The following is a 25,336-nucleotide window of genomic DNA, read 5'->3' as shown; positions in this document are numbered from 1 at the left end:
GGTGTATAGCTTCTGCCTCCGGAGGCCACACAAAGTATTACACTTAAAAGTGTAAAGCCCCTCCCCTTCTGCCTATACACCCCCCGTGCCTCACGGGCTCCTCCGTTTTGGTGCAAAAGCAAGAAGGAGGAAAAGTTATAAATTGGTTTAAAGTAAATTCAATCCGAAGAAATTTCGGAGAACTGAAACCATTCAACATGAACAACATGTGTACACAAAGAACAACAGCCCGAAGGGAACAGGGGCGGGTGCTGGGTCTCCCAATTGGAGCTAGAAGAAAAGGAATTTACGGTAAGTAAACAAAATTCCCTTCTTCTTTGTCGCTCCATTGGGAGACCCAGACAATTGGGACGTCCAAAAGCAGTCCCTGGGTGGGTAAAGTAAAACCTCGTAATAGAGCCGTAAAACGGCCCCTTCCTACAGGTGGGCAACCGCCGCCTGAAGGACTCGCCTACCTAGGCTGGCATCTGCCGAAGCATAGGTATGCACCTGATAGTGTTTCGTGAAAGTGTGCAGGCTCGACCAGGTAGCTGCCTGACACACCTGCTGAGCCGTAGCCTGGTGCCGCAAAGCCCAGGACGCACCCACGGCTCTGGTAGAATGGGCCCTCAGCCCTGAGGGAACCGGAAGCCCAGAAGATCGGTAAGCTTCGAGAATTGGTTCCTTGATCCACCGAGCCAGGGTTGATTTGGAAGCCTGTGACCCTTTACGCTGGCCAGCGACAAGGACAAAGAGTGCATCCGAGCGGCGCAGGGGCGCCGTACGAGAAATGTAGAGTCTGAGTGCTCTCACCAGATCTAACAAGTGCAAATCCCTTTCACATTGGTGAACTGGATGAGGACAAAAAGAGGGTAAGGAGATATCCTGATTGAGATGAAAGGGGGATACCACCTTAGGGAGAAATTCCGGTACCGGACGCAGAACCACCTTGTCCTGGTGAAACACCAGGAAAGGGGCTTTGCATGACAGCGCTGCTAGCTCAAACACTCTCCGAAGTGATGTGACTGCTACTAGGAAGGCCACTTTCTGCGAAAGGCGTGAGAGAGAAATATCCCTCATTGGCTCGAATGTGGTTTCTGAAGAGCCATCAGCACCCTGTTCAGATCCCAGGGTTCTAACGGCCGCTTGTAAGGAGGGACTATGTGACAAACCCCCTGCAGGAACGTGCGTACCTGTGGAAGTCTGGCCAGGCGCTTCTGAAAGAACACAGAGTGCGCTGAGACTTGTCCCTTAAGGGAGCCGAGCGACAAACCTTTTTCCAATCCGGATTGAAGGAAGGAAAGAAAAGTGGGCAAGGCAAATGGCCAGGGAGAAAAACCCTGATCAGAGCACCAAGATAAGAATATCCTCCACGTCCTGTGGTAGATCTTGGCGGACGTTGGCTTCCTAGCCTGTCTCATAGTGGCAATGACCTCTTGAGATAACCCTGAAGACGCTAGGATCCAGGACTCAATGGCCACACAGTCAGGTTGAGGGACGCAGAATTCAGATGGAAAAACGGCCCTTGAGACAGCAAGTCTGGTCGGTCTGGTAGTGCCCACGGTTGGCCCACCGTGAGATGCCACAGATCCGGATACCACGACCTCCTCGGCCAGTCTGGAGCGACGAGGATGGCGCGGCGGCAGTCGGACCTGATCTTGCGTAACACTCTGGGCAACAGTGCCAGAGGAGGAAACACATAAGGGAGTTGAAACTGCGACCAATCCTGAACTAAGGCGTCTGCCGCCAGAGCTCTGTGATCTTGAGACCGTGCCATGAATGTCGGGACCTTGTTGTTGTGCCGGGACGCCATTAGGCCGACGTCCGGCATCCCCCAGCGGCAACAGATCTCCTGAAACACGTCCGGGTGAAGGGACCATTCCCCTGCGTCCATGCCCTGGCGACTGAGAAAGTCTGCTTCCCAGTTTTCTACGCCCGGGATGTGAACTGCGGATATGGTGGAGGCTGTGGCTTCCACCCATAGCAGAATCCGCCGGACTTCCTGGAAGGCTTGCCGACTGCGTGTTCCGCCTTGGTGGTTGATGTATGCCACCGCTGTGGAGTTGTCCGACTGAATTTGGATCTGCTTGCCTTCCAGCCACGGCTGGAACGCCTTTAGGGCAAGATACACTGCTCTTATCTCCAGAACATTGATCTGAAGGGAGGACTCTGGCTGAGTCCAAGTACCCTGAGCCCTGTGGTGGAGAAAGACCGCTCCCCACCCTGACAGGCTCGCGTCCGTCGTGACCACAGCCCAGGATGGGGGCAGGAAGGATTTCCCCTTCGACAGAGAAGTGGGAAGAAGCCACCACTGAAGGGAAGCCTTGGCTGCCCGAGAAAGGGAGACGTTCCTGTCGAGGGACGTCGACTTCCTGTCCCATTTGCGGAGAATGTCCCATTGAAGTGGACGCAGATGAAACTGCGCAAAAGGAACTGCCTCCATTGCTGCTACCATCTTCCCTAGGAAGTGCATGAGGCGCCTCAAGGGGTGTGACTGGCCTTGAAGGAGAGATTGCACCCCTGTCTGTAGTGAACGCTGTTTGTCCAGCGGAAGCTTCACTATCGCTGAGAGAGTATGAAACTCCATGCCAAGATATGTCCTAGTAAATCTCCTTGGGACATTGAGGCGATGACGGAGCGGAGCGATTCCATCCGGAACCGCCTGGTTTTTACGTGTTTGTTGAGCAGTTTTAGGTCCAGAACAGGACGGAAGGATCCGTCCTTTTTCGGCACCACGAACAAGTTGGAGTAAAAACCGTGACCCTGTTGCTGAAAAGGAACAAGGATCACCACTCCTTCTGCCTTCAGAGTGCACACCGCCTGAAGAAGAGCATCGGCTCGCTCGGGGGGCGGAGATGTTCTGAAGAATCGAGTCGGGGGACGAGAGCTGAACTCTATCCTGTAACCGTGAGACAGAATGTCTCTCACCCAACGGTCTTTTACCTGTGGCAGCCAGGTGTCGCAAAAGCGGGAAAGCCTGCCACCGACCGAGGATGCGGTGTGAGGAGGCCGAAAGTCATGAGGAGACCGCTTTGGGAGCGGTTCCTCCGGCGGTCTTTTTAGGACGTGACTTAGACCGCCATGAATCGGAGTTCCTCTGATCCTTCTGAGGCCTTTTAGACGAGGAGAATTGAGACCTGCCCGCGGACCGAAAGGACCGAAACCTCGATTGTACCTTCCGTGGTTGAGGTCTGTTTGGTTTGGACTGGGATAAGGATGAGTCCTTTCCCTTGGATTGTTTAATGATTTCATCCAATCGCTCCCCAAACAGGCGGTCGCCAGAAAATGGCAAACCGGTTAAGAACTTTTTGGAAGCAGAGTCTGCCTTCCATTCACGTAGCCACATGGCCCTGCGGACTGCCACCGAATTGGCGAATGCTACCGCCGTACGGCTCGCAGAGTCCAGGACAGCATTAATGGCGTAGGACGCAAACGCCGACGCCTGAGAGGTTAAGGACACCACCTGCGGGGCAGATGTACGTGTGACTGCATTAATCTGCGCATGACAAGCTGAGATAGCTTGGAGTGCCCATACGGCTGCGAATGCTGGAGCAAAAGACGCGCCGATAGCTTCATAGATGGATTTCAACCAGAGCTCCATCTGTCTGTCAGTGGCATCTTTGAGTGAAGCCCCATCTTCCACTGCAACTATGGATCTAGCCGCCAGTCTGGAGACTGGAGGATCCACCTTGGGACACTGAGCCCAGCCCTTGACAACGTCAGGGGGGAAGGGATAACGTGTATCCTTAAGGCGCTTGGAAAAACGCTTATCTGGACAAGCTCGGTGTTTCTGGACTGCCTCTCTGAAGTCAGAGTGATCCAGAAACGTACTCAATGTACGCTTGGGAAACCTGAAACGGAATTTCTCCTGCTGAGAAGCTGACTCCTCAATTGGAGGAGCTGGGGGAGAAATATCTAACACCTGATTGATGGACGCTATAAGGTCATTCACTATGGCGTCACCTTCAGGTGTATCTAGGTTGAGAGCGGCCTCAGGATCAGAATCCTGATCTGCTACCTCCGCTTCATCATCCAGAGAGTCCTCCTGAGACCCTGAACAGTGTGATGAAGTCGAGGGAATTTCCCAGCGAGCCCGCCTAGGCTATGTGCGCACGTCGCGCAAAAACATGCAGTCACGCTGCGCTTTCTAGCGCAGCGCAACTGCATGCGTCCTGCGTCCCCTGCACAGTCTATGGAGACTGTGCAGGGGCCGTGCGCACGTGGCGTCTAAGAGCGCAGCGCTTCGGCTACTGCCGAAGCGCTGCGCAAAAAGAAGTGACATGTCACTTCTTTCCTGCGCTTTGCCGGCAGCTCCTGCTCTGTCTATGGCAGGAGCTGCAGGCAGAGCGCATGGAATCGGCGCTCACTACGGACACCTCTGCAGCGATCCAAAGGCGCACATGTGCTCTTCAGATCGCTGCAGAAATATCTGCAGGGCTAGTACGCAACGTGCGCACACAGCCCCAGGCGGTCTGGGACTGCGGTCCGTGTCAGAGACCTCACCCTGGGACCTATGGGTCACCCCAGGAGCACTTTGCTGTTCCAACCGAGGGGGGCCTGGGGTCAATGATTCAACAGTGCCCGGGGCCTGTGTTACCGGCCTGGACTGCAAGGCTGCTAGTATCTTAGCAGACCATTTATCCATACTCTCAGACAGTTTGTCAGCAAATACTGCAAACTCCGTCCCTGTCACCTGGACAGTGGTAGCAGGTGGTTCCACCTGGGCCACCAGTAGCAGAGGCTCCGGCTGAGTAAGTGCCACGGGGGCCGAGCATTGCACACAATGAGGATCGGTGAAACCTGCCGGTAGTATAGCCGCACATGAGGTACAGGTTGCAAAGTAAGCCTGTGCTTTGGCACCCTTGCTTTTGTCTCGTCTGAGTACAATCCAGGAGGGTATATAGCCAAAAATCAACAGTGCGACCGTACAGTGTAAATGTATAGCATTTAAGCATATATATATATATATGTACACTTCGGCACTCAGTGGGGCCAGCACCACAGGTGCTGCTTACCGACCGCTCAAAGCGGTTGTGTGATCATCAGATTCCCTGCCTGGGCCTCCCAGAGCCGTGTTGTCTCTCCTCTCCAGGGTCAGAAGTGCTGACAGGAATGGCTGCCGGCGTTCTGTGGGGAGGAGGGGGCCGTGGGCGTGCCCTAGAAAGTGCGGGAATCTGATGCCCCACTGTGCTGAGTGAGGGGGGAGGAGGATACAAAGTATGCTCCAGCCCTCAGCGCTGACGTCCTGTGCAGCGTCCCGCCCTTCCCCTGACTGGCAGGCCTGGGGGCGGGAATATGCGATACTAGGCCGCAAAAGCCGGGGACTAAAGTTATAAGCGCGGCCGGCAAATAAGCGCGGTCGGCGCGGTAGTCCCCGGCGCACTAACACACCCAGCAGTGCTGCAGTGTGTATGGCACAAGCGCTCCAGGCGCGGTCCCCCAAGGGGACACAGAGTACCTCACAGTAGCAGGGCCTTGTCCCTGACGATACCCGGCTCCTGTCCAGCAGATTCCCCAGGGGCTGCGGAGGGAGCACGGTCCCAGTGCCTGGAGACCGATTAGGATCCCACTTCACCCAGAGCCCATTAAGGGATGGGGAAGGAAAACAGCATGTGGCTCCTGCCTATGTACTCGCAATGAGTACCTCAACCTTAACAGCACCGCCGACCAAAGTGGGGTGAGAAGGGAGCATGCCGGGGGCCCTGTTATGGGCCCTCTTTTCTTCCATCCGACATAGTCAGCAGCTGCTGCTGACTAAATTGTGGAGCTATGCGTGCATGTGTGCCTCCTTCGCACAAAGCATAAAAACTGAGGAGCCCGTGAGGCACGGGGGGTGTATAGGCAGAAGGGGAGGGGCTTTACACTTTTAAGTGTAATACTTTGTGTGGCCTCCGGAGGCAGAAGCTATACACCCAATTGTCTGGGTCTCCCAATGGAGCGACAAAGAAAGATTGTGATAGAGAGGAGGTAAATATCAGCTCACATGAACGGCTGACATTTAGGCCTCTTTCACACGTCCGTGAAAAACCACACACGTTTTTCACGGACGTGTCAAAAGTGCGTATTGCCCTGCATGAGCCTTATTTATGGCACACGTGTGTTCTCCGTGTGTTATCTGTGATAACACACGGAGAACGGGAACTTTCTGCTCACCTGTCCCTGGCTTCGCTGTTCGTGGTGCTGATCTTCGGTCTCCGGTCCTGCCGACTCCCCGCTGCTGCTGCTGAAGGCCGCAGTGAAGTGAATATTCAATGAGCATAATGAGCGGGGGTCGGAAGCAAGTGACAGCAGCAGCAGAGACAGCAGGGCTGGAGAAGGGGAGTAAAGTTTTTTTTTTTTTCTCAAACACGTGTGTTTTCTCCGGCGCGTCACACGGAACACCTCCGTGTGGTCCGTTTGTGTTCCGTGTGACACCCGTGATGCCGGAGAAAAAAAACAGACATGTTGACGTGTGGATCACACGGACACACGTATGCTCCACACGTACACACGGTCCATGGCAGAACACACACGTGAGCACAGACCCATTGATTTTAATGGGTCTACGTGTGCCTGTGAGGAAACGGACCAAACACGTACCGGAGACACAGACGTGTGAAAGAGGCCTTAAACTGTATTTAAAGGGGTTGTCCAGTGAAAATGATTCTCTCCTAGCCACAGAATAGGGGATAATTACTGATGAGTGAATAGTAATTATTCGCGTGCGGATTATTCCTAACGAATCGCAGATTAACTATTCCTGTATTCGTCACAAATAATTAACCTAATGCAAGTCAACGGGGAACCCGAGCATTTTTCTGGGAGAAATCTTCAAGGAAAAATGCTCGGGTTCCCATTGACTTGCATTAGGTTCGTTATTTATGATGAATACTGGTATAGTACTTTGGGATTCAATACAAATAATCCAAATACAAATAGTTACTACTCGCCGATCACTAGAGATAATATGTTGATCAGTGTAAATTCAACAGTACAGAGCACTTCTAATCCCCTTACAATGGAGCCTCGACCTCCCGCTCTATTCATTGTCTATGGGACCACTTATCGCTGTGTTATTTATCCCAGCAGTCCCATAGATAATTAATGTAACGACGGTCAGATGTCCACCTTGCCGCTTTATTTTGTGGATCAGTGCGGGTCCCACCAGTCAGCCCCAGACCGATCAGCAAGTTGTGACGTATCCCGTGGATGGGTGATCATTTGCGTTCATTGGACAGCATATTTTAGTGGTAATGGTAAAATTGAATGATATGGCAGATTTTTAGCATTTGTCTAAGGCCAGCTTTAAGACTAGTATAAGGGCTTGTTCACATGAGTAAATTTTCTATTGAACCGAACACAGACCAATTATGCGCAGAATGCCCTATTCTGATCCATGTAGTAAGCACAATAATGCATGAATCAGAAGGCATCTCCTGCGGGCACTAATGGCACAAGAAGCTGTGGACGGGACTAATCGTGTCCTTAATGTGGAGATATGCTTCTCGCTCAACCATGTACAGATCCTCCATTATCCCATTTGCAAATTACTACTCCCCCAATTGTAGACCGTCCGTAAGCAGTCCTGTAAAAGCTCCATAACTTCCATGAACGACATTCTCCGATTCTGATCAGTTCCCGGATCCCTTACACTCCAGGTGGGATCCATCATTCATGACAAACGATATAGAAAAATGAGAAAAGAACTTACGCTTCTTCCTGCACGCTAGGAGGCATCAGCATCTGGAGATACTCGCTGAAAGACAAAGCACAAGGAGCTGTAGAAACCGAAGATACAGAAAAACAATACTGGAGCTGGAAGAATATATATTCATGTTACTGTATTTTTTTGTTTTAGGAGATGCACCCCAAATTTAGAGGAGGAAAATAGGAAAAATTAGTTTTTAATGTTAAAATGAGGGTCCATCTTACAATCCTAGTTCGTCTCATCAGGGGGAGCGGTGGCGGTGGAGCAGCTCAGGAGGGCCACAGGAGGCAGGGTCGGCGATGCTTCGTGCTCAGAGGAGGGGGTGTCATGGCTCAGGAGGGTCGGTGATGCTGCGGGCTCAGAGGAGGGTGTGTGGCGGCTCAGGAGGGTCACAGGAGGCAGGGTCAGTGATGCTTCACGCTCAGAGGAGGGGGGTGTCATGGCTCAGGAGGGTCGGTGATGCTGTGGGCTCAGAGGAGGGTGTGTTGCGGCTCAGGAGGGTCACAGGAGGCAGGGTCGGCGATGCTTCGTGCTCAGAGGAGGGGGTGTCGTGGCTCAGGAGGGTCGGTGATGCTGCGGGCTCAGAGGAGGGTGTGTTGCGGCTCAGGAGGGCCACAGGAGGCAGGGTCGGCGATGCTTCGTGCTCAGAGGAGGGGGTGTCATGGCTCAGGAGGGTCGGTGATGCTGCGGGCTCAGAGGAGGGTGTGTGGCGGCTCAGGAGGGTCACAGGAGGCAGGGTCAGTGATGCTTCACGCTCAGAGGAGGGGGGTGTCATGGCTCAGGAGGGTCGGTGATGCTGTGGGCTCAGAGGAGGGTGTGTTGCGGCTCAGGAGGGTCACAGGAGGCAGGGTCGGCGATGCTTCGTGCTCAGAGGAGGGGGTGTCGTGGCTCAGGAGGGTCGGTGATGCTGCGGGCTCAGAGGAGGGTGTGTTGCGGCTCAGGAGGGTCACAGGAGGCAGGGTCGGCGATGCTTCGTGCTCAGAGGAGGGGGTGTCGTGGCTCAGGAGGGTCGGTGATGCTGTGGGCTCAGAGGAGAGTGTGTTGCGGCTTAGGAGGGTCACAGGAGGCAGGGTCGGCGATGCTTCGTGCTCAGAGGAGGGGGTGTCGTGGCTCAGGAGGGTCACAGGAGGCAGGGTCAGTGATGCTTCACGCTCAGAGGAGGGGGTGTCATGGCTCAGGAGGGTCGGTGATGCTGCGGGCTCAGAGGAGGGTGTGTGGCGGCTCAGGAGGGTCACAGGAGGCAGAGTCGGCGATGATGTGCGCTCAGAAGAGGGGGTGTCGTGGCTCAGGGGGGGGGGGTGGGGCGGTGATGCTGCGGGCTCAGAGGAAAGTGTGTGGCGGCTCAGGAGGGTCACAGGAGGCAGGGTCGGCGATGCTTCACGCTCAGAGGAGGGGGTGTCATGGCTCAGGAGGGTCGGTGATGCTGCGGGCTCAGAGGAGGGTGTGTGGCGGCTCAGGAGGGTCACAGGAGGCAGGGTCGGCGATGATGTGCGCTCAGAAGAGGGGGTGTCGTGGCTCAGGAGGGTCGGTGATGCCGTGGGTGCCGGGGTGTGGCGGCTCAGGATGGTCACAGGAGGCAGGGTCAGTGATGCTGTGTGCTCTGAGGAGGGGGTGTTGTGGCTCAGGAGGGTCAGTGGACAGAGGGTCGGCAATGCTCCGGGCTCAGAGGAGGGTGTGTGGCAGCTCAGGAAGGTCACAGGAGGGAGGGTTGGCAATGCTGTGGGCTAGGAGAAGGTTGTGTTGCCACTCAGGAGGGTCAGTGGACGGAGGGTCGGCAATGGTGCGGGTTCGGAGGAGGTCGGTGTCGCAGCTCTGGAGGATCAGTGGACGAAGATTAAGCAATACTGCGGCCTCAGGGCGTCACAGCGTCAGGTGCCATTTATCTGCCGGCAGACTGTGGGATCCACTGAATCGCCCGCAGTTACATAGTTACATAGTTACTTAGGTTGAAAAAAGACCTAGGTCCATCTAGTTCAACCTTCTTCCACCAGTTCTACATTTAGTCACTAAGTCATTTATAACCAACAATGTTTTGTGTACTGAGGAAATCATCCAGCCCTTTTTTAAAAGCTGTTATAGTATCGGCCATTACTACCTCTTGTGGTAGTGTATTCCACAGTCTGACCGCTCTAACTGTAAAGAACCCTTTCCTATTTAGCTGTCGGAATCGCTTTTCTTCCACTCGCAGTGAGTGCCCCCTAGTCCTTAGTATTGTCTTTGGAAGAAATAAGTCATGTGCCAGTCCTTTATATTGACCACACATGTATTTATACATATAAATGAGATCTCCTCTGAGACGTCTTTTTTCTAAGCTAAACATATCTAACTTTTTCAACCTGTCATCATATGGGAGGCCTCCATTCCTTGTAGTAGTCTAGTTGCCCGCCTTTGAACTGACTAACTTCTGAATGTCCTTTTTAAAATGTGGAGCCCAAAACTGGATCCCGTATTCCAGATGTGGCCTTACAAGTGATTTATAGAGGGGTAACAATACATTGGGATCCGGGATATAATCTCTATTTTTATACACCCTAGAATCTTGTTTGCTTTTGCAGCTGCTGCCTGACATTGAGTGCTGCTGCTCAGCTTATTTGTAATGAGAATACCCAAGTCCTTCTCCTGTTCTGTAGTCCCGAGTTTACTTCCATTTAATGTATACGCAGCTATAGGATTACTCCGTCCTAGGTGCATTACTTTACATTTATCAACATTAAATCTCATTTGCCAAGTATCTGCCCATTCTGACATCTTATCCAGATCTTTTTGTAATATTGTACTATCCAGGTCAGTTTTTAATATCCTACATAGTTTGGTGTCATCGGCAAAGACTGACACTGTACTATCAATACTATCCACAAGGTCATTAATAAAGAGAGTAAAAAGAATCGGTCCAAGCACAGATCCCTGCGGCACCCCACTGCTGACTATAGCCCATTTAGAGAATGTACCATTTATGACTACTCTTTGTTTCCTATCTTTTAGCCAATTCCTTACCCAGTTGCATATTGTGTCCCCTAGTCCTTGCTTCTGGAGCTTTAGTATAAGGCTATTATGTGGTACAGTATCAAATGCCTTTGCAAAGTCCAAATAAATCACATCAGCTGCATTACCAATATCCAGGTTTGAACTTACCCCCTCATAGAACCCCAACAGGTTGGTTATACACGACTTATCTTTCATGAATCCATGCTGTTTGTCAGTTATCATATTATTTTCTGCAATATATTTTTGCATGTCATCCCTTAAAATGCCCTCAAAAACTTTGCATACTACTGATGTCAGGCTTACTGGACGGTAGTTGCCTGGATCTACCCTCTTACCTTTCTTAAATATCGGTACCAAATCAGCAATCCTCCAATCCTGAGGCACCAACCCTGTTACAAGTGAGTCTAAAAAGATGAGATACAGCGGTCTGTCGATTACGGAGCTCAATTCCCTCAATATTCGTGGATAAATGCCATCTGGCCCTGGGGATTTGTCTATGTTTAATTTACTTAGACGTAGGCGTACTTCATCTTGTGTTAAATTAATTATATCGGGTGGTGGACTTTGATTTTTCACTTGTTGAATGATCCCTGGTACAGTCAGTTCCTTGGTGAATACAGATGAGAAGAAGGGAATTTTGTTTACTTACCGTAAATTCCTTTTCTTCTAGCTCCAATTGGGAGACCCAGACAATTGGGTGTATAGCTACTGCCTCCGGAGGACACACAAAGTATTACACTTAAAAGTGTAAAGCCCCTCCCCTCTGCTATACACCCTCCCGTGCATCACGGGCTCCTCAGTTTTGGTGCAAAAGCAGGAAGGAGGAAACTTATAAATTGGTCTAAGGTAAATTCAATCCGAAGGATGTTCGGAGAACTGAAACCATAACCAAGAACAATTCAATCTGAACAACATGTGTACACAAAGAAACAACAGCCCGAAGGGAACAGGGGCGGGTGCTGGGTCTCCCAATTGGAGCTAGAAGAAAAGGAATTTACGGTAAGTAAACAAAATTCCCTTCTTCTTTGTCGCTCCATTGGGAGACCCAGACAATTGGGACGTCCAAAAGCAGTCCCTGGGTGGGTAAAAGAATACCTCGGTAAAAGAGCCGTAAAACGGCTCCTTCCTACAGGTGGACAACCGCCGCCTGAAGGACTCGCCTACCTAGGCTGGCATCTGCCGAAGCGTAGGTATGCACTAGATAGTGCTTCGTGAAAGTGTGCAGACTCGACCAGGTAGTCGCCTGACACACCTGCTGAGCCGTAGCCTGGTGCAGCAATGCCCAGGACGCACCCACGGCTCTGGCAGAATGGGCCTCCAGCCCAGAAGGGACCGGAAGCCCAGCAGAACGGTAGGCTTCAAGAATTGGTTCCTTGATCCACTGAGCCAAGTTGACTTGGAAGCCTGCGACCCTTTACGCTGGCCAGCGACAAGGACAAAGAGCGCATCCGAGCGGCGCAGGTGCGCCGTACGAGAAATGTAGAGTCTGAGTGCTCTCACCAGACCTAACAAGTGCAAATCCTTTTCACATCGGTGAACTGGATGAGGACAAGAAAGAAGGTAAGAAGATATCCTGATTGAGATGAAGAAGGGAATTTTGTTTACTTACCGTAAATTCCTTTTCTTCTAGCTCCAATTGGGAGACCCAGACAATTGGGTGTATAGCTACTGCCTCCGGAGGCCACACAAAGCATTACACTTAAAAGTGTAAGGCCCCTCCCCTTCTGCCTATACACCCCCCGTGGGATCACGGGTTCCTCAGTTTTAGTGCCAAAGCAAGAAGGAGGAAAGCCAATAACTGGTTTAAGAACAAATTCAATCCGAAGAAACATCGGAGAACCGAAACCATTCAACATGAACAACATGTGTACCTGATCAAACAAAAATCCCTAAGCAAACAGGGCGGGTGCTGGGTCTCCCAATTGGAGCTAGAAGAAAAGGAATTTACGGTAAGTAAACAAAATTCCCTTCTTCTTTGTCGCTCCTAATTGGGAGACCCAGACAATTGGGACGTCCAAAAGCAGTCCCTGGGTGGGTATAATAACCCCTCGTGATAGGACCGTAAAAACAGCCCTACCCTACAGGTGGGCCGTCGCCGCCTGAAGGGCTTGTCTACCTAGGCTGGCGTCCGCAGCTTGATAGCGTTTGGTAAAAGTGTGCAGACGCGACCAGGTAGCCGCCTGGCACACCTGCTGAGCCGTAGCCTGGTGTCGTAATGCCCAGGACGCACCCACGGCTCTGGTAGAATGGGCCGTCAGCCCTGAGGGAACCGGAAGCCCAGCAGAACGGTAGGCTTCAAGAATTGGTTCCTTGATCCACCGAGCTAGGGTGGATTTGGAAGCTTGCGACCCTTTGCGCTGACCAGCGACAAGGACAAAAAGTGCATCCGAGCGGCGCAGGGGCGCCGTGCGGGAAATGTAGATCCTGAGCGCTCTCACGAGATCCAACAAATGCAAATCCTTTTCAATTGATGAACTGGATGAGGGCACAAGGAAGGCAAGGAGATATCCTGATTAAGATGAAACGGGGATACCACCTTAGGGAGAAACTCCGGAATAGGGCGCAAAACCACCTTGTCCTGGTGAATCACCAGGAAGGGAGATTTGCATGACAGCGCTGCTAGCTCGGACCCTCTCCGGAGAGACGTGACCGCTACTAGAAAGGCCACTTTCTGTGAAAGGCGAGAAAGGGAAACATCCCTCATAGGCTCGAAAGGCGGCTTCTGAAGAACAATTAGAACCCTGTTCCGATCCCAGGGCTCTAACGGCCGCTTGTAAGGAGGGACGATATGACAGACCCCTTGCAGGAACGTGCGTACCTGAGGAAGTCGTGCTGGGCGCTTCTGAAAAAATACAGATAGCGCTGAGACTTGCCCCTTGAGGGAGCTGAGCGACAAACCTTTTTCCAACCCGGATTGCAGGAAGGAAAGAAAAGTAGGCAAACTAAATAGCCAGGGAGAGACTCCCTGAGCAGAGCACCAAGACAAGAATATTTCGTCCTGTGGTATATCTTGGCGCAGGTAGGTTCTCTGGCCTGTCTCATGGTGGCAATGACCTCTTGAGACAATCCTGAACCCGCTAGGATCCAGGACTCAATGGCCATACAGTCAGGTTCAGGGCCGCAGAATTCTGATGGAAAAACGTCCCTTGAGACCGCAAGTCTGGTCGGTCTGGTAGTGCCCACGGTTGGCCTACCGCGAGGTGCCACAGATCCGGGTACCACGACCTCCTTGGCCAGTCTGGAGCGACGAGGATGGCGCGGCGGCAGTCGGACCTGATCTTGCGCAGCACTCTGGGCAACAGAGCCAGATGTGGAAACACATAAGGAACCCGGAACTGCGACCAATCTTGAACTAAGGCATCTGCCGCCAGAGCTCGGTGATCATGAGACTGTGCCATGAAAACTGGGACCTTGTTGTTGTGCCGGGACGCCATTAGGTCGACGTCCGGCATCTCCCAGCGGCGACAGATCTCTTAAAACACGTCCGTGTGGAGAGACCATTCCCCTGCGTCCATACCCTGGCGACTGAGGAAGCCTGCTTCCCAGTTGTCCACGCCTGGGATGTGAACTGCGGATATGGTGGAGGCCGTGGCTTCCACCCACGTCAGAATCCGCCGGACTTCCTGGAAGGCTTGCCGACTGCGAGTTCCTCCTTGGTGGTTGATGTATGTCACCGCTGTGGAGTTGTCCGACTGAATACGGATCTGCTTGCCTTCCAGCCACTGCTGGAAGGCTGGTAGGGCAAGATACACTGCTCTGATCTCCAGAACGTTGATCTGAAGAGTGGACTCTTGCTGAGTCCACGTACCTTGAGCCCTGTGGTGGAGAAAGACTGCTCCCCACCCTGACAGACTCGCATCTGTCGTCACTACCGCCCAGGATGGAGGTAGGAAGGATTTCCCTTTCGACAATGAGGTGGGAAGCCGCCACCATCGAAGAGAATCCTTGGCCGCCTGAGAGAGAGAGACGTTGCTGTCGAGGGACGTCGACCTCCCGTCCCATTGGCGGCGAATGTCCCATTGTAGTGGACGCAGATTAAACTGCGCGAAAGGGACTGCCTCTATTGCTGCCACCATCTTCCCTAGGAAGTGTATGAGGCGTCTCAAGGGGTGTGACTGACCTTGAAGGAGAGATTGCACCCCTGTCTGCAATGAACGCTATTTGACAAGCGGAAGCTTCACTACCGCTGAGAGAGAGTGAAAATCCATGCCAAGATATGTTATCGACTGGGTCGGGGTTAGATTCGACTTGGAAAAGTTGATGATCCACCCGAAACCCTGGAGGGTCTCCAGCGCCACGTTCAGGCTGTGTTGGCATGCCTCTTGAGAAGGCGCCTTGACCAGCAGATCGTCTAAGTAAGGGATCACGGAGTGTCCCTGAGAGTGTAGGACTGCAACTACAGCTGCCATGACTTTGGTGAAGACCCGTGGGGCTGTCGCCAGACCAAAAGGCAGGCTACGAACTGAAGGTGTTCGTCTCCTATAACGAAACGTAGAAAACGCTGATGCTCTGGAGCCATCGGTACGTGGAGATAAGCATCCTTGATGTCTATCGATGCTAGGAAATCTCCTTGAGACATTGCGGCGATGACGGATCGGAGGGATTCCATCCGGAACCGTCTGGTTCTCACGTGGATGTTGAGAAGTTTTAGGTCCAGAACGGGACGGAAAGACTCGTCCTTCTTTTGGTACCCCAAACAAATTGGAGTAAAAACCGTGACCTTGCTCTTGAAGAGGAACAGGGATCACCACTCCTTCCGCCTTTAGAGTGCATACCGCCTGTAGGAGAGCATCGGCTCGGTCGGGAGGCGGAGACGTTCTGAAGAATCGAGTTGGAGGACGAGAACTGAACTCTATCCTGTACCCGTGAGACAGAATGTCTCGCACCCAACGGTCTCAGACCTGTGGCAGCCAAATGTCGCCAAAGCGGGAGAGCCTGCCACCGACCGAGGATGCGGAGGGGGGAGGCCGGAAGTCATGAGGAAGCCGCCTTGGTAGCGGGTCTTCCGGCTGTCTTTTTTGGGCGTGACTGAGCCCGCCAAGAATCTGAACTCCTCTGATCCTTTTGAGTCCTTTTGGACGAGGAGAATTGGGACCTGCCCGAACCTCGAAAGGACCGAAACCCCGACTGTCCCCTCCTCTGTTGGGGTTTGTTTTGTCTGGGCTGAGGTAAGGATGAATCCTTACCCTTGGACTGTTAAATGATTTCATCCAAGCGCTCACCAAACAGCCGGTCACCCGAAAATGGCAAACTGGTTAAACATTTTTTGGAAGCAGAATCTGCTTTCCATTCCCTTAACCCCAAGGCTCTGCGTAAAACCACGGAGTAGGCAGATGCCACTGCCGTACGGCTCGTAGAGTCCAGGACAGCATTAATCGCGTAAGACGCAAATGCCGACATTTGAGAGGTTAAGGATGCCACCTGCGGAACAGATGTACGTGTGACCGTGTCAATCTGTGCAAGACCAGCTGAAATAGCTTGGAGTGCCCATACGGCTGCGAATGCAGGAGCAAACGACGCGCCGATAGCCTCATAGATGGATTTCAACCAGAGCTCCATCTGTCTGTCAGTGGCATCTTTAAGTGCAGCCCCATCCTCCATTGCAACTATGGATCTAGCCGCAAGCCTGGAGATAGGGGGATCCACCTTGGGACACTGGGTCCAGCTCTTGACCACGTCAGGAGGAAAGGGATAACGTGTATCCTTAAGCGGTTTGGAGAAACACTTATCTGGATAAGCGTGGTGTTTCTGGAGTGACTCTCTGAAGTCAGAATGGTCCAGAAAAGTACTTAATTTCCGCTTGGGAAATCTGAAATGGAATTTCTCCTGCTGTGAAGCTGACTCCTCCACTTGAGGAGCTGGGGGAGAAATATCCAACATTTTATTGATGGACGCGATAGAATGTTCACTATGGCGTCACCATCAGGAGTATCTAGATTTAGAGCGGTCTCAGGGTCAGAATCCTGATCAGCTATTTCCGTCTCATCACACAGAGAATCCTCCTGCTGAGAGCCTGACCAGTGAGATGATGTAGAGGGCCGCTCATAGCGAGCTCTCTTAGGCTGTCTGGGACTGTCGTCCGTGTCAGAGCCATCACCCTGGGATGCATGGGACACCCCCGGAGCTGTTCCAACTGAGGGGGGCCAGGGAGCAATGAATCAACAGCGCCCATGACTGAGTTACTGGTCTAGACTGCAAAGTTTCTAGAATCTGAGACATAGTCACAGATAATCTATCCGCAAAAATTACAAACTCTGTCCCCGTCACCTGGACAGTATTCACAGGTGGATCTCTCTGGGACACCTCCAGCAGAGGCCCTGGCCGAGCAGGGAGCACAGGGACCGAACACTGCACACAATGGGGGTCAGTGGAACCTGCCTGTAGAACAGCCGCACAAGCGGTGTAAGCAGCCTTGGCACCCCTGTTTTTTTTTTTTGTTTTTTTTTTTTTTGCGGACGACATGCTATATTCTCCTCCAGGAGGGTATATAGCCAAGAATCACCAGCGACTTAGTGCAATGTATAGCATGCATGCATAAAAATACAAATGAACACTTTCACTAGTGGGGTCAGCACCGGAGGGTGCCGCTTACCGCCCGCTAAGAGCGGGTATGTAGTCGCCAGAATCCCGTGCCTGGGTGTCCCAGAACTTGTCTCCCCTTTCCAGCTCAGCCTGCACATCAGGAATGGCTGCCGGCGTTCTGTGAAGAGGGGCGGACCGTGGGCGTGCCTCAGACAAAGTGCGGGAAGCTGGCTTCCCACTGTGCTCAATGTGAGGGCTGGAGTATGTAAAGCAGATTCCAGCCCTCGGCGCTGACTTTCTGTATAGCGTCCCGCCCTTCCCCTGACTGGCAGGCCTGGGGGCGGGAACGAAACGGAACTAGGCCGCAAAAGCCGGGGACTCTAGTAAAAAGCGCGGCCGACAAATCTGCACGGCCAGCGCGGAAGTCCCCGGCGCACCACAAGTCCCAGCCGCGTCGCAGTAAAAACTGTCAGCAGGGGCCGGCGCGGCAGTTCCCCACACACTAACTCCCTTAGCAAGCTGTGGAAGTGTGGCACAAGCGCAGCAGCGCTATTGTCCCCGGCGCACTAACACACCCAGCCATGCTGCAGTGTGTGCGCGGTCTTTACGGGGACACAGAGTACCTTGGCGTAGCAGGGCCCTGTCCCTGACGAAACTCCGCTCCATATCCAGCAGATTCCCCAGGGGCTGTGGACGGAGCACGGTCTCTGTGCCTGGAGACCGGTAAATCCCACTTCACCCAGAGCCCAAAGGGGGATGGGGAAGGATGCAGCATGTGGGCTCCAGCCTCTGTACCCGCAATGGGTACCTCAACCTTAACAAACACCGCCGACACAAAGTGGGGTGAGAAGGGAGCATGCTGGGGGCCCAAGTATGGGCTCTCTTTTCTTCCAACCGACATAGTCAGCAGCTGCTGCTGACTAAAACAGTGGAGCTATGCGTGGATGTCTGACCTCCTTCGCACAAAGCTTGAAAACTGAGGAACCCGTGATCCCACGGGGGGTGTATAGGCAGAAGGGGAGGGGCCTTACACTTTTAAGTGTAATGCTTTGTGTGGCCTCCGGAGGCAGTAGCTATACACCCAGTTGTCTGGGTCTCCCAATTAGGAGCGACAAAGAAAAGAGGATACCACCTTCGGGAGAAATTCCGGAACCGGACGCAGAACCACCTTGTCCTGGTGAAACACCAGGAAGGGGGGCTTTGCATGACAGTGCTGCTATGTCCGACACTCTGCGGAGTGACGTGACTGCCACTAGGAAGACCACCTTCTGCGAAAAGCGTGAAAGAGAAATATCCCTCATTGGCTCGAAGGGTGGTTCCTGAAGAGCCGGTATCACCCTGTTCTGATCCCAGGGTTCTAGCCGACGCTTGGAAGGATGGACTATGTGGCAAACCCCCTGCAGGAACGTGCGTGCCTGAGGAAGCCTGGCTAGACGCTTTTGAAAAAACACAGAAAGCGCCGAAATTTGTCCCTTAAGGGAATCGAGAGACCACCCCTTTTCCATTCCGGATTGAAGGAAGGACAGAAAAGTGGGCAAGGCGAATGGCCAGAGTAAAACCCTGATCAGAGCACCAGGATAAGAAGATCTTCCACGTCCTGTGGTAGATCTTGGCGGACGTTGGTTTCCTGGCCTGTCTCATAGTGGTAATGACCTCTTGAGAGAACCCTGAAGACGCTAGGATCCAGGACTCAAAGGCTACGCAGTCAGGTTGAGGGCCGCAGAATTCAGATGGAAAAACGGCCCTTGAGATAGCAAGTCTGGCCGGCCTGGTAGTGTCCACGGTTGGCCTACCGTGAGATGCCACAGATCCGGGAACCACAACCTCCTCGGCCAGTCTGGAGCGACGAGGATGGCGCGGCGGCAGTCGGATCTGATCTTGCGTAACACTCTGGGCAGCATCGCCAGAGGAAGAAATACGTAAGGCAGTGGAAACTGCGACCCAATCTGGTCTTGAGAACGTGCCATGAATGCCGGGACCTTGTTGTTGTGCCGGGACGCCAATAGGTCGACGTTCGGCTTCACCCAGCGGCAACAAATCTCTTGAAACACGTCCGGGTGAAGAGACCATTCCCCTGCGTCCATGCCCGGCGACTGAAAAAGACTGCTTCCCAGTTTTCTACGCCCGGGATGTGAACTGCGGAGATGGTGGAGGCTGTGGCTTCCACCGACAGCAGAATCCGCCGGACTTCCTGGAAGGCTTGCCGACTGCTTGTGCCGCCTTGGTGGTTGATGTATGCCACCGCCGTGGTGATGTCCAACTGAAATCGGATCTGCCTGCATTCCAGCCATGGCTGGAACGCTTTTAGGGCTAGATACACTGCCCTCACCTCCGGAACATTGATCTGGAGGGAGGACTCTGTTGAGTCCATGTACCCTGAGCCCTGTGGCGGGGGAAGACTCCCTGACAGACTCGCGTCAGCCGTGACCACAGCCCAGGTTGGGGGCAGGAAGGATTTTTCCTTCGATAAGAAGTGAGAAGAAGCCACCACTGAAGGGATGCCTTGGCTGCCCGAGAAGGAGCAACGTTCCTGTCGAGGGACGTCGATTTGCTGTCCAATTTGCGGAGAAAGTCCCATTGAAGTGGGCGCAGATGAATCTGCGCAAACTGAGCTGCCTCCATTGCTGCCACCAACTTCTCTAGGAAGTGTATGAGGCGCCTCAAAGGGTGTGACTGGGCTCGAAGGAGCGATTGCACCCCTGTCTGTAGTGAACACTGTATGTCCAGCGGAAGCTTCACTATCGCTGAGAGAGTATGAAACTCCATGCTGAGATATGTCAGTGATTGGGCCGGTGTCAATCTTGACTTTGGTAAATTGATGATCCACCCGAATCTCTGGAGAGTCTCTAGAGCAATGTTCGGGCTGTGTTGGCATGCCACCCGAGAGGGAGCCTTGACCAGCAGATAGTCTAAGTAAAGGATCACCGAGTGTCCCTGAGAGTGTAGGACCGCTACCACCGTTGTCATGACCTTGGTGAAGGCCCGTGGGGCTGTCGCCAGGCCGAGAGTTAGTGCCACGAACTGAAGGTGTTCGTCCTCTATGGCGAAGCGCAGGAAGCGCTGAAATTCTGGTACAATTGGCACGTGGAGATAAGCATCCCTGATGTCGATTGATGCTAGGAGGCCTCCTTGGGCCATCAAAGGCGATGGCAAAGCGGAGAGATTCCATCCGGAACCGTCAGGTTCTCTGTCCGTTGAGCAGTGTGAAGTCCAGAACGGGGTGGAGTGATCCGTCCTATCTGGTGTTCACCGCCTGGAAATGCATCGGCTCGCTCGGGGGACGGAGATGCTCTGAAGCAACGAGTCGGAGGACGAGAACTGAGCTCTATCCTGTGACCGTAAGACAGAATGTCTCCTAAATCAGTCTTGGACACGTGGGGACCACTCCCCTGACCTGGACCGCCATACAGAAAAGGTTCTCTGTGCACGGCGGAGGATGAAAATACCACCGCCTGAGACGTCAAAGACGCTAAATGCGGAGCAGACCGCATTAATCTGAGACAGAGCAGCTGAGATAGCATGGAGTGCCCGCCCCTGCAAAGGCTGGGGCAACGGACGCGCCTATGGGTTCATAGATGGATCTCATTAGGAGTTCTGTCTGTCTGTCCGTGGCATTCTTGAGCGTGGACCCGTCAGCCACTGCTACTACTGATCTAGCCGCCAGTCAAGAGACTGGAGGGCACCTTATGACACTGAACCCAAACCTTAACAACGTCAGAGGGGAAGGGACCACGTGTGTTATAAGGCGTTCAGTAAAACGCTTGTCCGGGAAGGTGTGCTTCTGTACAGTATCTGTGAAGCCTTTAGAGCCACGTCCGGACAGAGTCCTGGGTTGCGACCTCCGCCCCATCCTCTAGAGGGTCCTCAAGCTGAGGCCCTAGAAAAAGTCGGGGAAGATTCCAAGCAAGGCTGCTTAGCCGGACTGGGACTGCGGTTCGTGCTGGAGTACCCCACGTCATAACTAGAGGCCACCCCAGGAACACGCTTCGTCGCAGACCGATAGAGGCCTGGGGCGATCCCGCAGTGCCCGGGGCCTGTGTAAGGGACCGGTCTGGACTGCAAACACCTAGTCTCTTAGCCGACCATTTGTCCATAGCCTGAGACATGGATAGTGAAAATGACTCAGAGTTTCTCAGCAAAAGCTGCAACTCTGTCCCTGCCGCCTGGACAGGTAACGCCGGCGGAGTTCAACCAGTGCCCCCGGCTCCGGCTGAGCGAGTGCCACATGGCCCGAGCAATGTCACAGCGATCACTGAGGATACATATGTACAGCCGAACTGTGAAACTGCATACAAAAATATATATCCATATATACATTTCATCACTCTAGGGAGCCCAGCATCAAGAAGAAGCCCCCTGGCGTACCGACCCTGAAGCAGTATGTGCTGCTTAAAACAAGGCTGTCGGCGTATACAGTGGAGGGGGGAGCCGTGGGCGTAACCCCAAAAGTGCGGGAATCTGGTGCCCTGAGTGAAAACGTGAGGGGGGCGGAGGACAGCCAAGTGTGCTCCAGCCCTCACTGTTAGCCTCCGACTGACCGTCCCGCCCTTCCCCCTGACTGTCAGGGCCAGGGGCGGGAGTTTAAGGCGCTAGGCCGCAAAAGCCGGGAGCTAAAGTTAAACACCGCGGCCGGCCGGCAGGCGCGGTCGGCGCGGTAGTACCGTATCAACCCAGCAGTCTGCCCAATCTGCCAAGGTGCACCATGCACCGTCCCCAAGGGGACACTGAGTACCTCTGTGCCGCAGAGAGCTTAGTGAGGGTGATGGAGGACAGCGAAGTGTGCTCCGGCCCTCACTGTCGGCGTCAGCCCGACTGTCCCGCCCTTCCCCCTGACTGGCAGGTCCGGGGGCGGGAGATTATTGCACTAGGCCGCGAAAGCCGGGTGCTAAAGTTGAACACCGCGGCCGGCCGGCAGGCGCGGTCGGCGCGGTAGTACCGTACCAACCCAGCAGTCACTGCCCAATCTGCCAAGGTGCTCCATGCACCGTCCCCACGGGGACACTGAGTACCTCTGCGCCGCGGAGTGCATAGTGAGGGTGATGGAGGACAGCGAAGTGTGCTCCAGCTCTCACTGTCGGCGTTAGACCGACCGTCCCGCCCTTCCCCCTGACTGGCAGGGCCGTGGGCGGGAGTGAAAAGGCACTAGGCCGCAAAAGCCGGGGACTAAAGTTATAAACCGCGGCCGGCAGGCAGGCGCGGTCGGCGCGGTAGTCCAGGCGTCATACGAATCACCTCGGGCGCTGCAGCGTCTGAGGCCAAGGTGCTCTATGCACCGTCCCCAAGGGGACACAGAGTACCTGTAGATGCAGGGCCCTGTCCCTGATGATACTCCGTCTCCGTCCGGCAGAATCCCACAGGGGCTGCGGATGGAGGCCGGTCCCAGTGCCTGGATGACCGGATAGGATCCCACTTCGCCCAGAGCCCATAAGGGATGGGGAAGGAAAACAGCATGTGGCTCCTGCCTGTGTACCCGCAATGGGTACCTCAACCTTAACAACACCGCCGACTCAGTGGGGTGAGAAGGGAGCATGCTGGGGGCCCTGTTATGGGCCCTCTTTTCTTCCATCCGATCTAGTCAGCAGCTGCTGCTGACCAAATTGTGGAGCTTGCGTGGATGTGTGCCTCCTTCGCACAAAGCATAAAAACTGAGGCGCCCGTGATGCACAGGAGGGTGTATAGCAGAGGGGAGGGGCTTAACACTTTTAAGTGTAATACTTTGTGTGTCCTCCGGAGGCAGTAGCTATACACCCAATTGTCTGGGTCTCCCAATGGAGCGACAAAGAAATGCCTATTTAATATCTCAGTCTTTTGTTTGTCCTCTATAACTAACTTGTTATTATATTTTAAGGGGCCGATACTATCCTTTGTTTTCCTTTTGGCATTAATGTATTTATAAAAGATTTTGGGATTTATTTTAATGTCATTGGCGATTTTTGTTTCAGTAGCTAATTTTGCTTGTTTGATTTCTTTTTTACATTTCCTATTGATATCTTTATACTCCTGCAATGCTATTTCTGTATTCTCAGCCTTCAAGATTTTAAATGCCCTTTGTTTTTGTTTTATTATACTTTGTACAGTCTTATTTATCCATAGTGGTTTCTTTTTATTCCTGGACATTTTATTACCAGAGGGTATACGTTTTTTACAGGACTCTAGTAGTATATCCTTAAACTTACCCCATTTATGTTCGGTATCCCCAGTTACCATGACTTTGTCCCAATCTACACATTTAAGCTCTTCCCTTAATTTGTTGAAATCAGCTTTCCTAAAATTCCAGGTTTTAGCATTCCCCCTTTGAAATGTTCTATTGAATATTATGTTGAAGCTTACCATATTATGATCGCTGGTGCCCAAGTGCTCCCGGACCTGTAGATCTGAAATTGTATCCGGTCTATTTGACAGGACCAAATCTAGCAAATTATCTCCCCTCGTCGGTTCATCTACCATCTGAGAGAGGAAATGGTCTTGAATGGTAGATAAGAACTTACAGCTTTTAGCAGAACCAGAAGATTCTATGTCCCACTGAATGTCTGGATAGTTGAAATCCCCCATAATAAGAACCCGATTATTATTATTAGCTGCCTTTTCAATTTGTTCCAGCATTTCACCCTCTATTTGTTCAGGTATGTTAGGAGGCTTATAGCAAACTCCAATTAGCATTTTTCCATTATTCCCCTCCCCATGTACATTTACCCATACTGACTCTACATTGTTGCTGTTCCCCTCAATGTCATCATACAACACAGGTTTTAGGTTAGATTTAATAAATATACACACCCCACCACCTTTTTTGTCTTTCCTGTCCCTCCTAAATGTACTATAACCCTGTATGTTTGTCACCCAGTCATGGCTTTCATCCAGCCAGGTTTCCGTAATGCCCACCACATCATAATCCATGGTTGACATAAGAGTCTCCAATTCATTCATTTTGTTTGCAAGGCTTCTTGCATTTGCCAGTAGACATTTAATCCTATTAACACCTTTATTACTCCTAGCCTCCCTACGTTCCTTGTATGTCCCATCCCCCCCAATCCTTCATTGACCCCTACCGTCTCCCTGTCTCTATCTGCTCCATCTATCCCCTTATTTGCTCCACTACCCTCCCTCCCCCCAGATCCTAGTTTAAAAGCTCCTCCATCCGTCTGACCATTTTCTCCCCCAGCACAGCTGCACCTTCCCCATTGAGGTGCAGCCCGTCCCTACCGTAGAGCCTGTAGCCGACTGAGAAGTCGGCCCAGTTCTCCATGAACCCGAACCCTTCCTTCCTGCACCAATTTCTAAGCCACATATTTATCTCCCTAAGCTCCCGCTGTCTTTCTAGTGACGCTCGTGGCACCGGTAGTATTTCTGAAAACACCACCTTGGAGGTCCTGGACTTCAGCTTCTCTCCTAGTTCCCTGTAATCATTTTTAAGGACCTTCCACCTGCCTCTAACTTTGTCATTAGTACCAATGTGCACCATGACCGCTGGGTTTTCCCCAGCCCCACCCAGCAATCTGTCTATCCGATCCACAATATGCCGAACCCGAGCACCTGGCAGACAACACACTGTTCGGCATTCACGGTCTCGGCAACAGATGACCCTGTCTGTCCGCCTAATTATAGAGTCCCCTACCACCAACATCTGTCTGGGCTTTGCTGCACTCCTATTTCCCTCCTTCCTACAGCAGTTTTCCTGGTTGCTAGGAGCAACGTCCTGCTGTAGTGACCCTAGTCCAGGCCCTTCATTCCTAATATCAGCCAAACAGGCATATTTACTAGGTTGTGCCAGATCAGGACTAGGCTCCCTGACACTTTTCCCCCTACCTCTTCTTCTAACTGTTACCCAGCTACCTACCTCTGGGTCCTGATCTTCCCCACTTCCACCCTCCTCCATATCACTGACCCCAGCCAGAGAAAGCTCAGTGAGCTCTAAACTCCTCTCCAGGTTTGCAATGCCCCTTAGTGTTGCAAGCTGCTTATTTAGATCAGTTACCTTGGCTTCCAAATACGCAACATGCTTGCATCGAGTGCAGACATAGTCACCCTCGAACGGCTGCTCAAGGCATGCATACATCTGACAAGATACACACCTGGTAGCATTGTCCATGGAGCACCTATCAAATGGGGATAAACAGTAAAGTAGAAAAACAAAGATGAGATTGACTTCAAGAAAATGGCCGT

At 52.7% G+C, this 25,336-nt stretch overlaps 1 protein-coding gene across 1 annotated transcript in view; it reads right to left on the bottom strand.

Moving 5' to 3' along the window:
• POLR3E (RNA polymerase III subunit E) overlaps positions 1–25,336 on the bottom strand; it is a 189,131-nt gene that overhangs the window by 89,383 nt on the left and 74,412 nt on the right. Inside the window, exon 11 of the mRNA XM_075318009.1 lies at positions 7,670–7,714. Within this exon, the coding sequence (XP_075174124.1) occupies positions 7,670–7,714 (45 nt within the window). The remainder of the gene's footprint in view (positions 1–7,669; positions 7,715–25,336) is intronic.

This window comes from Anomaloglossus baeobatrachus, chromosome 7, assembly GCF_048569485.1.
Source record: "Anomaloglossus baeobatrachus isolate aAnoBae1 chromosome 7, aAnoBae1.hap1, whole genome shotgun sequence".
NCBI lineage: Eukaryota > Metazoa > Chordata > Amphibia > Anura > Aromobatidae > Anomaloglossus > Anomaloglossus baeobatrachus.
Note: the sequence above shows the minus strand (reverse complement) of the source record. Positions and strands in the feature narration are given on the sequence as shown.